General features: G+C 39.5%; 3 protein-coding genes across 5 annotated transcripts in view; all 3 read right to left on the reverse strand.

Moving 5' to 3' along the window:
• LOC125458288 (protocadherin gamma-A11-like) overlaps positions 1 to 14,539 on the reverse strand; it is a 199,301-nt gene that overhangs the window by 124,133 nt on the left and 60,629 nt on the right. The window contains exon 1 of one of the 3 annotated variants that reach the window (XM_048543452.2): positions 1,274 to 3,976. The exons of the other annotated variants lie outside the window; for them this stretch is intronic. Coding sequence (XP_048399409.1) covers positions 1,274 to 3,739 — 2,466 coding nt within the window. The 5' untranslated portion in view covers positions 3,740 to 3,976. Of the gene's footprint in view, positions 1 to 1,273; positions 3,977 to 14,539 lie in introns of those variants that run through there. 3 annotated transcript variants of the gene reach the window in all.
• LOC125458398 (protocadherin-10-like) overlaps positions 1 to 14,539 on the reverse strand; it is a 106,408-nt gene that overhangs the window by 31,049 nt on the left and 60,820 nt on the right. The gene's annotated exons all lie outside the window — the stretch shown is intronic.
• LOC125458399 (protocadherin-10-like) lies at positions 9,983 to 12,651 on the reverse strand. Its single transcript, XM_048543655.1, has one exon. It carries the CDS (start codon positions 12,458 to 12,460, stop codon positions 9,983 to 9,985), a length of 2,478 nt encoding a protein of 825 aa, XP_048399612.1. The 5' UTR covers positions 12,461 to 12,651.

Consider the following 14,539-nt stretch of genomic DNA (forward strand, 5'->3'; position numbering starts at 1 on the left):
CATGTCTTGTTACCGTTGCCCTCACTTGATGAGTGGTGTTCCTAGATTAAGGCACCAGCAGTCATCCCTCTGTAAAGAGATCAGGTCTTTGTGATTATACCTCTCATTGCTTGCACTTCCCAAGCAGAGATATCTCTTTTACCAGTAGAAGTATGTGAATGGCACATTCAATCTACGGTGCTTCAATAATGTAAAGAAATACTCGCCAAAAATTTAAGTTCACTAAAACAATTCAAAAGTAATATTTGAATAAACGACGTATTGTATTGATCTTTAGTCTGTTTCCCAATAAAGTGAAGCAGTATCATACAGCAGTACCTCATCAATTAAAAACAAGACCTGACGCACTGAAACGTGCTCATATTAGTTAACGAAGAGTACCAGCTGTGAACATGGCAACAAAGGACAAACGAATATGTTTACTTGTTTTACGATGACAGCCGTTCCACTGACCCAAAAAGTGCTCCGTACTTTCACTTCCGTGTATTTGTACAGAATTGTTTACAGATTAATAACTCTTAAATGTTGGCCATTAGATAAAGTCAACAATTCTTAGAGATTTAAGTACCCCCGCCTGCCAACAAACGACCACGACTTCCATAACAAAATTCAAACTCCGTCTGACAGGGCAAAACTTGCCTATAATCAGAATTTAATATAAGTGCAATCAAAAATGCCATTAGGAAACATTACTGTTGACGATAAAAAGAAATAGAGAAAAATGTGGATGATACATCAAAGCCGTTACTTCCTTCTTCAACACAGAAAATTTCTAAATTCATCAACACAGAGTCACAGAGCCTTACAGAGGGAAATAAGCCCATCAGTCCAACTTGGGCGCATTGACCAGGCATCCCAATCTGACTTAATCACATTTTCCAGTATTTGCTCTTTTTTCCTCTAAACACTTCTTATTCATATATCCATCCTTTTTTTGATTGATGTCATTGTACATACCTACCACTTCGCCTGGCAGCTTGTTCCCTTTGTGCACCATCCTCTGCATGATAAAGTTATCCCTCAGGTCCTTTTAAATTCTTTCTCCTCTGATCTCAAACCTTTGACCTCTAGTTTAGCGCTCCAGAGACTAGGGTATTTATCCAAGTCATGCTTCTCACGATTTTATAAATATGTGTGAGGTCAACCCTCAGCCTCGAACGTTCCAGACAAAAAGAACCCCAGCCTATTCCGTGTCTCCAAATGTCTCAAACCTTTACGAAATGTATTACCAAATCAAATCTGTCAATATCTTAACTTTTGAAAAGAAACTCACCTCGTTGTACACAGAGTTGCTTTTGCATTCAGCATCCATCGTTCTCGTGCTTTCTTTCTCAAGAGAATCGTTCCGAACATACTTTTTGTCAGTGTATGACCTGCACATGTTGGGGGTTATGAAGTCTCTCTTTGTTGACTGCAATGTCGAACATGACTCATAGCGGAATCGCTGAGAAAGAGGATCACCTCCGAATACTTCAACATAGTTTGGGGGTATCTGAAGATTTCTACTGGCCTTTTGAATTCCATTCAGAGAATATCTGTTTTCATGGCAGCAACATGCCCCCAGGGAACATCGCTGACCACCTAAAACATTTCTGCTTTTATGAACTTTCACAGCGAGGATAATTAAAATCACAAGAAAAGCGATAGAAATTACCCCTAAGGCGATGACCAAAGAAAGACTTATATCAGGGCCGAAGCGATGGTCCTTAGATGAATCACTGATGCCTGAGAATGTTTCAGAGTCACTACCAACCACAGATAAGCTGATGGTCACTGTAGCAGAAAGAGATGGTTTTCCATTGTCTTTTACTAGAATCACCAAGCTTTGCTTCGTAGAATCTATACTCGCAATGCGCCGGATAGTCCAAATCTCCCCAGTGTCTGGTGAAATCGTAAATAGATTATGATGGGTAGCTTGAATAATGGAATAAGAAAGGCGAGCGTTCTGACCCGCATCAGCGTCAGTGGCGGATACCTTCGCAACCAAATAGCCTGGTTCTGCGAACCTGGATATTGTCTCCACTGTTGCTGATCCAAATTCGGCCATTGGCTGCACGATTACAGGGACATTGTCATTCTCATCAAGAATAACAACATCCACTGAAACATTACTGGCTAATGGTGGCGAACCAGAATCCATGACCTGGGCTTGGACCTGGAAACTTTTCAATTTCTCGTAGTCAAAAGATCGTTGTGCGAATATTACACCAGTTTCAGAGTTAATAGAGACATAAGTGGATACCGAGGCGTTGTGAATTTGAGTCTCCAGGATAGAGTATTTCAATCGAGCGTTCAGACCAATATCGGGATCAAAGGCTGAAATTGAAAATATAGGAGCGCCAAAATCATTGTTCTCCGTTACGCTTGCCCTATATAAAGACTGCGCAAACATCGGCGTGTTGTCATTTACATCGGAAATGTCCAACCGAATGGTGTTTTTGGACGTGAGAGGAGGATTTCCTGTATCCGTGCAGGTTACAGTAATGTCATACTTGGAGATATTTTCTCGATCGAGCGGATGTTGAACAATTAATCCGTAATAATTCTCCAAAGACGAATCCAGGCTAAAGGGTAGTTTGATCGGGATTTTACAATGTATCTGGCCGTTTATCCCCGAATCTTTATCTGTTGCACTGAACAGAGCGACTACAGTCCCAACTGGAGCATCTTCAGAGAGTGTACTCGTCAAAGTCGTCAATGTCACCTCAGGTGGGTTATCATTCACGTCAATGATGTTTACTAAGACATCACAGTGCCCCGACATAGAGTCAGAACCTCCATCTACTGCTTTAATATTAATTTCAAATACCGCATTTTCTTCATAATCCAACTTCGCTCTAACTTTGATTTCGCCAGTTTTCGAATCCACACTAAATTTTTCCCGAGTTTTGGCAGAATTGTAGCTACTGAGTGAATAGGCTATCTCTCCATTAGGACCACCGTCCAAGTCAGTGGCATTTAATTTGATTATCTGCGTACCTGCCGCTGCATTCTCCAACACCCTGACTCTGTAAACCGATTGGGGGAAGACAGGGGCGTTGTCGTTTCTGTCCTTTACGCTGATTAAAACCTGAACAGTGCCCGATCTCACAGGGAAGCCGCCGTCCTTGGCTATCAGTGTCAAACTGTGGCTGGATTCAGTTTCTCTGTCCAAGGAACTCTGTAGCACCAAAACTGGCAATTTTTCCCCATCGTGCATTTGTACATCAAGGGCGAAGTGATTGTGGGAAAGGAGCTCATAGGTTTGCACGGAGTTAGTTGCAACGTCCGGATCGTTCGCAGACTCGAGAGGGAAGCGCGTTCCCGGCGAAGAAAGCTCTGAAATTTCAAGGTGAAATTCTCGCTTTAGGAAGCTGGGGGTGTTGTCATTTATATCGAGAATCTCTACCGCAATCGGGTACAGCTTTAACGGATTTTGAAGCAAACCGCTCAAAGATAAAACACAACTCAAGCTTGGGCCGCAAACTTCTTCTCTGTCAATTGGTTGTTTTACAAGCAAAACACCAGTGTCCAGGTTTATGTCCACATATTGTTTCCGGGACCCGGACACAATCCGAAAACTGCGAGCCGCGAGCTGTTTTACACCTAAACCCAAATCTTCAGCGACATTCCCAACAAAGGCGCCCAGCTGCAGTTCTTCAGGAATCGTGTAATGAATTTGTCCAAACACCAGGTTCCACAAGGAGAGTATACAGCACAGTACCCGGCATTTTAGCATCCAATATATTTTACATCTCATTTCCAGCGTTAAACATTCCCTTTGTTTCACAACATTCCCGCACCATGAATTACCCTCTTCATAGCTATATCAATGTATTTTATATCCGAAACAACTGCTATGTAATAAATACCTGAATGTTTTACAAATCGGTTGGATTATTTGATTTAATATCCGATTTTTACCTCTGAAATTTTCAGTGGATTTGTGAACAAATCCTGCCGAGCTGCTCGCTATCTAATTTTACTCTGCGTCTGATCGGACGTGATGGTGTCTGTGTCGTGAAGGGGCTGGCCGGATCCCCAAACGCAACTCAGCTTCTGATTGGTGAAAACCGGCTTATTGAAATTCAACCAACCAAATTAGTCTTGATTTCTTAAAGCTGGATGGTCTGAATGAAATGCACATGTTTAGATTTATTGTTGCACAATTAATAATTACATCTATTTCACAAACTACATGCTTCCAATTCTATCTCTAGTACTGAAAGTTGCTAGTTGCCTTGTTTGATAGCATTATCACATAAGTGACAAGAGAAGTAAAAGAGGAAATATAACCAAAGCATTCAGTGGGGCACATTGTCCTGATGAATATGGTTCAGTTTACAATTCATCCATGATTGTTGTATTCTAGTTTTTCATTACCAACCACCTGTCAATTCTCACGAAAATAAGACTGAATTATTTACACATTCCCTGTTCTAATTAAACAATGTGCATTACTGTGTTGGTATAGACGTTAAAATTAATTTAGTTTCCAGAAATCCATGTAACCATTTTGTTGTGGTGTTGTTTGATCTGCAACAAACTTCATTCTCTGCGAGCGACACCTATTAGCCAATGGCAAAAAAGTGTTCTCATTTGAAGCAGTAAGACATGGCTGTTTAGAATTCAACGCTCAACCATCCGCTCCTCTGAACATGTCTTTCACTCTGGTCCAACTTAAATTGTTTGTTATCTGCAATGTCTTCTATTGCTTTCAATATTATAAAGGCAAGCATAGATGTGCCTGAATTTTCCAAAAAACTGAAGTACACACGTTGTTCATTCAGCTGTTCAAAAACACTCAATCACAGAGGCCTATAACAATCAGGCACACATTTCTAGTTGTAAGGGAAGAAAACATATTTTGGTCAGTGCTAAAAACAACGTTGTACAATTTATCATGGTAAAAAAGAAATAATACCAGCATATTAACAAGGCATGGTTGGAAACTATTAACTTCGAAATCCATCTATATTTTCTGGCTGTGAAGTTGTGACTTTTTTGATATGGCCTATGCGTTTTCAGGGTTTGATTTATGGACATTCTCAATTTTCTTACTCTTCGTAATCAGTGATGCAGTGGTTGCTTTGTTTTGTCCAAAGTAAAAACATTTTAATTTTTTTATTTTGCTAATCATTAAATGCTCTGCTGGTACAAATTGTTCATTTTTAGCTCACTATCACTACACAAATCAGCATCACGAACAAAACTAATTACATTAGCACAGTCGTCTCATTGGATTCAGATGCGGTATAAAAGGTGAAAATTCAAGAGAGAATTCGTGAAAGAAGCCATCCTGTAGCTTTCTAAACTTCAAATATTTAAGTGGTCTTTTCTTGACCCTTCTCTGTCTAAATGATTCAATCGGAGTATCTTGTGAGAACCTCAGAATATATAAATAACCCGTAGAAGTACTTGAAATTACCTTGACAACAAAGTAGGAGGTTGAGATAGGTGCTTTAACTAAATGGTTCGTTCTAATTTTATGCAATTTAATTGTAGTGCTTGTAACGATTTAGTATCAGAGTGTCTTTGATTGTCAGGTCTGTTGAGAATGACTTCAGGGAGCAACAGAACAGTCAGTGGGAGTCTTAGCCCATCAATTTCAAACAGGGAACATCAAGTTTTATCATGCAATAGGAAATACAAATGGGATAGTGGCCTTTATTTCAAAGGGAATGATATTGAACAGTAAAGAACTTTCGCTAAATCGAGGCAAGGCTCTGGCCAGCCCACTGCTGGAATTGTTGAGAACAGTTCTGGGCCTCTTATCTGAAGAAAGATGTATCGACATTGAAAGCTGTCAAAAGAAGGTTCACGAAGCTGATATCAACTATGAAGAGAAAGACATGAGGAGATGTTGAATAGATTGGGCCTGCATCGCTGGAATACAGAATAATGTGCGGTGCCCTTGATGAAACATACACTATTCTGTGAGGACATGGTGGGGTAGTTGCACAAAGGTTGTTTCGCCTTGTGATACAGTCTAGCACTAGAAGGCAATACCTTATGATAAAACGTCATATATTTATTACAGAAATGAAGAAGATTGAGAGGATAGAAAATGTATGGAATTCATTATCATACAGAGCTACCAAGGTTAGGTCATTAAGTATACTCAAGGCTGACGTAAACCAATTTTCAGTGAGTTCTGAAGTAAGGAGTATGAGGAAAAGTGACACTGAACATGATCAAGTCAGCTGTTATCACATTGAATGGTGAAACATATTTGATGGGCTAAATGTCTGAATTCTGCTCCCATGTCTTTCAGTCTAACTTTGTTTTATTGGTTCAGAAACTCGCCTCAGGCTTTTGGAATAAAGCTAATTGTGAATTTCTAAAGAACACCTGCCATCACTTTAACAAATCTTAAAATTTTGAAGTGGTCTCTCTTTTGCACTGTTATCAAATCACCTTTGGAATTACTCACTACGGGTATTGATTGATTGAAACTTGCTTAGGTATGTCTGAGTAGAATTATATTCAATGTAATGGTGTCGCCTTTCTGGGCAAATATCACCTCAGGATTTTTGTGCCTCTGGCATGTAACTTCCATGATTGAGAAACATTTTTCCGATTTGGATGAAAAGTGGACTCAAATGATATTAGCTTTCAAAAATTGAATATTTCATGATTTAGATTATTGAAAAATGGTGGATGTGAGTTTAAATTGTATCAGAGATAATGGGAAATGCAGATGATGAAGGGTCTAGGCCCGAAACGTCAACTTTTGTGCTCCTGAGATGCTGCTTGGCCTGCTTTGTTCATCAGCTTCACACTTTATTATCGTGGATGTGAGTTTGTTCGCTGAGCTGGAAGGTTAGTTTTCAGATGTTTCGTCACCATTCTAGGTAACATCATCAGTGAGCCTCCGATGAAGCGCTGGTGTTATGTCCCGCTTTCTATTTATCTGTTTAGGTTTCCTTGGGTTGGTGATGTCATTTCCTGTGTCGGTGATGTCATTTCCTGTTCTTTTTCTCAAAGGATGGTAGATTGGCTCCAAATCAATGTGTTTCCTGATGGAGTTCCGGTTGGAATGCCATGTTTCTAGGAATTCTCGTGCGTGTCTCTGTTTGGCTTGTCCTAGGATGGATGTGTTGCCCCAATCAAAGTGGTGCCCTTCCTCATCTGTATGTAAGGATACTAGTGATAGTGGGTCATGTTGTTTTGTGGCGAGTTGATGTTCATGTATCTTGGTGGCTAGCTTTCTACCTGTTTGTCCAATGCAGTGTTTGTAACATTTCTTGCAAGGTATATTTGTGTAATGCCATCTATAAAATACCTTGCAAGAACTGTGACAAACACTACAATGGACAAACAGGTAGAAAGCTAGCCACCAAGATACATGAACATCAACTAGCCACAAAACGACATGACCCACTATCACTAGTATCCTCACATACAGATAAGGAAGGACACCACTTTGTTTGGGACAACACATCCATCCTAGGACAAGCCAAACAGAGACACGGACGAGAATTCCTAGAAACATGGCATTCCAACCGGAACTCCATCAGGAAACACATTGATTTGGAACCAATTTACCATCCTCTGAGAAAAAGAACAGGAAATGACATCACCGACACAGGAAATGACATCACCAACCCAGAGAAACCTAAGCAGATAAATAGAAAGCGGGACATAACACCAGCGCTTCACCGGAGGCTCACTGATGATGTTCCCTAGAATGGTGATGAAACGTCTGAAAACTAACCTTCCAGCTCAGTGAGCAAACTCACATCCAGAAACTCAAACTCAGCTACAAATCTTCTCAAAACTCGCTATTGAAAAATGGTGTCAGGGCTAAAACAATATTGGATATAGTTTAGATGAAAAATGGACTCAAATTAAATTAGTTTTTGTTATAGTTGAATGTGATTACCTTGATTCTAAGTGCTGCCCATTTTAGGTGCATGAAAAATATTGCCAGGACTAAGTTAGCATTGCATTGTACTTATATTATAGACATTTAACACCCTCAAAATTCCTCATCTAAATTTAACCTTAATTTTAATTTTGTAGAGTTAATCAAATTTCGTGGACGTAAGAGAAGATTAGTACATTGCGTTATGCCACTGCTGTTTTTAGTCTTCTGCAAGGGGCTCAGTTCTGCAAAGTCTAATTGGATAAAGTTCCTATCTCTCCTTTTGCTGTTGAAGTTCAGATGTTACAATTAATAGATTTCAGCATTGAGAGCACAATGGATTCTAAACTAGTGACCAGAGATGTACAATGTTCAAGTCAACTGGTCTTATTTTCAGAATGTCCTGAATAGTAAGTTTTCATTCAACATTTGTCAGTGTGCAACCATTTAATTTTTTGATAATATTTAAAATTAAGTTTGAATAAATATAACACCTACAATCAATGCTTTCTACAAAAAGTTAAGAATGATTAATTTCAAAATATTGAATTCATGTAAAGCATTTTTTGACAACTACTACTGCCATAAGAGCATATGGTCTAAGAGCAGAAGGATGCAATTCAGTTAATCAAGTCTGCTCTACCATTCAATGAGATTATGGCTGATCTGATAACCTTGAACGCTGCTTTCCAGTCTTTTTCTCTGTGACCCTCGTTTTTTTTATTGATCAAAAATCTATTTATCTCAGCGCTGAATATATTTAATGATCCAACTTTGACAAGCACCTGAGCAAAAGAATTCCACAGAGTCACTACTTTCTGAGGAAAGAAATTCCTCCTTATCTCTGTCTTTTACGTGTGAACTTTTACACTGACATTATGCCCTCTTCTCTCAAACTCTACTATAAGGAGAAACAACCTCTCTGCACTGACTCTGTTAAGTCCCTTAAATATCTTCGTGGTTTAAATAAGTTCTCTTCTCATTCCTCTAATTTCCAGCGAAATTACGCCCAAACTACACACCCTGTCCTCTTAAGACAATCGTTCCACACTTGCTGCGAGCTAAGTGAACGTTCTTTAGACTCCCTCAAAAGCTAGTATATCTTTTTCTAAATAAGGCACACTCAAACTGCCAACAGTATATCAGCTGGTTTTTCACCAGTAAGTTGTATAGTTTCAGCAAAAGTTCTCCACATTTATTCTTTCACTTTGAAATCATGGCCAACATTCCATTTTCCTCCAATATTTCCTGTTGATTTGGATGCTAATATTTTGTAATTCATGCATGAGGACGCGTACATCCCTCTTATCTGATGCTTTCTGCTGTCTTACCAAATGTAAATAATATTCAGCTCCCGTATTGTTCCTGCCAAAATGCATAATGTCATATATTCCCTCTTGCAATTACTTTGCGCAGCTGCTTAACTTGTGTATATATCACCACAAACTCTTTGCTTTCTCTCACCACTTGCCTTCCCATTTATATATGTACCATTTGAAAATCTGGCTATAGCACATTCACTTTCCACATACATATGGATTGTGGTATCAGCACTGATTCCTGTGGCGCACATTGAGTTACAGTTTGTATTCTTGAAATCTACATCATTACCTGATCAGTTTAGCATCATATGACACGAAAGAAATGCGTTGTAAGTTCATAGCAGCTGCCAGCTGAGTGTACATTATCTAGCAAGTAATCACTGGTTTCTAGTCCTTGTGTGTAATTGGTGTTTTACTGGCCATGAAAGTGTTCTGTGCTTTCACAGGTATGAGCCTGCATGGAAATCTCCATTGTAGTTACATGCAATTGTTCCGCCTGGGAAAGAATACAACAATTCTCTGAAATTCAGGCAAACTTCCTTATTTTAGAAAGTGCCAACAGGCAAATAGGACTTGAAGAACTCAATTCAAACTTAGCCAGACAGCGTAATAAGTTACGGAATATCGTAAAGGAAACTTCATAGTTCTTACAGGAGAGCATTGCAGACGATGTCATGAACATAAATTAGAAATATTTCAGAAAAATAGAATGATGAATTTAAGATCTTACATTTTATCCCGCTCATTTCAACACGTTAACGTTGTCAGAAATATATCTAAAAATCTAAAGCAGTTTCATTAATAATGTTGCGTATTACAAGTGCCTCACCTCGTTATTTAATGGGATGTTGTGATTTTCAAAAGTAATCTTTGTCATACCTTCTTTCCTAATAGACCTATTTTGGAAATAATACTTGTCTGTAGGTGGCCCAAATGGTTCTGAGGGTGTGAAGTCTGTCTTTGTTGATTGCAATTTTGAACATGTCTCATAGCGGAATCTTTGAGAAAGTGGATCGCCACCAAATACTTCAACATAGTTCGGGGGTATTTGGAGTTCTCGGCTGGCTTTTTGAAGTCCATTCAAAGAATGTCTCGATTCAAGACAACAGCATGTCACCAGGGAACCTTGCTGACGAATTGAAACATTTCTGTTTTTATGAACCATCACAGCGAGGATTATTAAAATCACGAGAAAAATTACAGAAATAGCACCTAATGCAATGACCAAGGAAAAGCTCAAATCATGAGTGAATACGCGTTCTTCAGCCAAATCACTGACACTGGAGAATGTTTCTGTGTCACTGCCCATTACAGATAAGATTATTGTGACTGTGGCAGAAAGTGATGGTGTTCCATTATCTTTTACTACAATCATCAAACTTTGCTTATTTGCATCCTTATTCTCAATACGACGTTTAGTCCAAATCTCCCCAGTGTCTGGGGAAATAACAAAAAGATTATGATTGGATGATTGGAAAATCGAGTAAGAAAGCTGACCATTTTGTCCAACGTCAGCGTCAGTGGCCGATACTTTGGCAACCAAAGAACCTGGTTCTGCAAGTCTGGATATTGTCTCCATGGCTGTTGCCCCAAGCTCGGCTTTTGGCTGCACAATGACTGGAGCATTGTCATTCTGATCAAGGATAATAACTTTTACTGAAACATTACTTGCGAGTGATGGCGACCCAGAGTCCACCACCTGAGCTTGGAACAGAAAGTTTTTCAATTCCTCGTAATCAAAAGTTCGCTGAGCGAATATGACACCAGTTTCCGAGTCAATCGAGATGTATGTATTTATGGGGACGTTGTGAACTTGACTCTCCAGGATAGAATATTTCAGTCGAGCATTTAGTCCAACATCTGGATCAAAGGCTGTAATGGAAAATATAGAAGCGCCGTTCGCATTGTTCTCCATGACGTTTGCGGTATATAATGACTCAGTGAACCGTGGGGCATTATCATTTATATCCGAAACGTCGACTCGAACGGTTTTTTCTGATAAAAGAGGAGGATTTCCTGCGTCGGAGCATGTGATACTCACATCATACAGCGAGGTATTTTCACGATCCAGTGAATTTTGAACAAGTATTGCATAATAATCTCCCATAGAGAAGTCCAGCTTAAATGGCAGTTTATTTGAAATTTGACATTGTACCTGTCCATATCTCCCCGAATCTTTATCTGTTGCTCTGAACAGAGCGACTAGAGTCCCAACTGGCGCATCTTCCGATACTGCAGTCGACAAAGACGTCAAAGTCACCTCAGGGGGATTATCATTCACATCAATAATATTCACGAAAACTACACAGTGCCCGGACATCGCCTCTGAGCCCCTGTCTACTGCCTGTACGGCAATCTCAAAGACCTTGTTTGCTTCATAGTCCAACGTCCCTCTCACTCTGATTTCGCCAGTTTTGGAATCTATGCCAAACAGTCCCCGAACTGTAATTGACGTGTGGCTACCAAACGAGTAGCTTATCTCTCCATTGGGACCATTGTCCAAGTCAGTGGCATTTAATATGATCACCTGTGTTCCTGTGGCTAAATTCTCAAATATATTGATTCCATATTCTGACTCGGGGAAGACAGGGGCGTTGTCGTTTGCATCCTTTACGATAATTGAGATCTGTAACACGCCCGATCGCACAGGGGCCCCGCCGTCCTTGGCTATCAGCGTTAAACTGTGGCTGGATTCGGTTTCTCTATCCAAGGAACTCTGCAACAGCAATACTGGCATCTTTTCTTCGCCGCTGCGCATATCTAGAATAAAATAATTATTCGGATAGAGCTCGTAGGTTTGCACGGCGTTAGTTCCAATATCAGAGTCGTATGCGGATTCAAGGGGAAAACGCGATCCCGGTGTGGAAAGCTCCGAAATTTCAATGTGGAATTTATTCTTTTGGAAAATTGGAGCATTGTCATTTACATCGACGATCTCTACTGCAATCGGGTACAGCTTTAACGGGTTTTCAAGCAAACCGTCCAACGATAAAACACAACTCAGGGTCAGGCCACAAATCTCTTCTCTGTCAATTCTATCCTTCACAAGTAAAATACCAGTGTCTAAATTTACGTCCAAATATTGTTTCCTGGCCCTGGATACAATCCGAAAACTACGAATTGAGAGCTGCTTTACATCTAAACCCAAATCCTCTGCGATGTCCCCAACAAAGGAACCCAGCTGCAGCTCTTCGGGAATTGAGTAACGAATCAGCCCAAGCACTGGATTCCACATGTACAATGCACAGTAGAATAATTCGCATTTTAGCAACAGGTATTTTTGATATCTCATTCCTAGCGGTAAAGGTTCCCTTTGTTTCAGAACGTGCCTTCACCATATAAAACGTCAAAAACAAAACTTCAATGTAGCAAGTACCTGACTGCTTCATAAACCTCTCGGAAATATCGCATTTAAATCTTCTACGTTTCTTCAAAACTTCCATTAGATTTCTGAATAAACCGGACGGAGATGTTCGCGATCCAAATTTGCTGTATATTTGATCGGACGTGATGGTGTCTGGGTACTATAAGGGGCTGTCCGGATCTCCAGTCACATATCAGCTTCTAATTGGTGAACACCAGCACGTTGAAATTCGACCAATCAAAATAATGTTCATTTCTTAAAGCTGAATGGTCTGAAATGGCTTCCGATACCAACATTTATTGTTGTACAAATAAAAATTACGTTAACATGTATTTCACAGCTCTCTACTGGCTTCCCCTGTTCCCAAATTTACAGCTAGAACTGAATTGTATCAGAAATTGTAAGATACGGGTTGCAGCATATATGACAGTCAAAATAAAAGCAAAATCTAAGGATACAACATAAGCCATTGATTGCTCATAAAATCTATTTCGGACAATTCTGATATTATCTTCCGTCTTTAACTTGTTGTAATTCTCACTTAAGTAAACCAGATTATGCAATCCTTCTTTTACTCACTTCTATGCTTTAAACAACAAGATAACCATAATGAAGTTAGCATAAACTGTCATGTTTCTTCTAGACATTCGTATCATCATGTAAGGTGCTGCAGAAATTCAGCAGCGAGTGAAACAGAGTCAACCTTTCAAATTGATACGAATTCTTCAGAAGGGCAAGTTTCAAAGAAGGGTCATATCAGACTTAAAATATTAACTTTTCTTTTTTTTCTGAAATCGCAGTGAGAGTGCCTAGGTTTGTTTAGTATTTCCAATTGTTATTTGAGGTATCCAATAACTACAGTACTTCATGTTTATCCTTGCAACTATTTTTCAGTTATTTAATGTGTAGTAAATTTCATAGTCTAAAATAACCTACGAAGAAAGTGGTCTAATTGCCAACCTTTCATCAATACTGAGAGTTTCATGTTGAACCATCAATCCCTCCACAAGCATTGTACTCAGCTCCAACCTAAATTGTTACACTCTCACTATTATCTACAGCACTTAATATTTTACAGGCACACATATATGAGCCAGTCTTTTCTGAAGTCATTCAGACATTTAGTTCCTTCAAACACGTGAAAGAACTAATCCCAAAGAGTTTAAATCATTAGGACCACTTGTTCAAGTTCAGAAGACAGAGAAATTTGTTTTGGTTAATGTGAAAGATAATATTTTTATTCAAAAAATCTGCATTATGTGAGTATTTTAAATAGTCATGACTCAAAACTAGTAACTTTTACATTAGTTCATATTTTCAAGTGCTACATCATACAACTTTGGTTTGCTGAAATACATTCATTCTTCTGACTGCTCTCAAATATACTGTCATTCACTTTGACTTTTTCCAAGCAATTTCTGTTTTTTGTTTCATTCTTTGGCTTGTGAAGTTTTCTTTTCTCTTATGGAACGTTACTGATTATACACGTATAAGCTTATATTTTCTCCAAATTAAATATTTTTCTTACGTCCAACCAATTCTGAAGACTGGTAAATGTCACCGAAAATAATGCCATAAATCAGACAACAACAAGTTATGGAGTGACAGACTTGTTTGGAATCACAAGCTTTCTGAGCATTGGTGATAATGGGAACTGCAGATGCTGGAGAATCCAAGATAATAAAATGTGAAGCTGGATGAACACAGCAGGCCCAGCAGCATCTCAGGAGCACAAAAGCTGACGTTTTGGGCCTAGACCATTCATCACAGAGGGGGATGGGGTGAGGGTTCTGGAATAAATAGGGAGAGAGGGGGAGGCGGACCGAAGATGGAGAGAAAAGAAGATAGGTGGAGAGGAGAGTATAGGTGGGGAGGTAGGAAGGGGATAGGTTAGTCCAGGGAAGACGGACAGGTCAAGGAGGTGGGATGAGGTTAGTAGGTAGGAGATGGAGGTGCGGCTTGGGGTGGGAGGAAGGGATGGGTGAGAGGAAGAACAGGTTAGGGAGG

This window comes from Stegostoma tigrinum, chromosome 13, assembly GCF_030684315.1.
Source record: "Stegostoma tigrinum isolate sSteTig4 chromosome 13, sSteTig4.hap1, whole genome shotgun sequence".
Classification (NCBI taxonomy): domain Eukaryota; kingdom Metazoa; phylum Chordata; class Chondrichthyes; order Orectolobiformes; family Stegostomatidae; genus Stegostoma; species Stegostoma tigrinum.

Bases quoted from the DNA above. Each gene is read 5' to 3' on its own strand.
- LOC125458399 (XM_048543655.1), bottom strand. From the start codon at position 12,460: ATGAGATATCAAAAATACCTGTTGCTAAAATGCGAATTATTCTACTGT.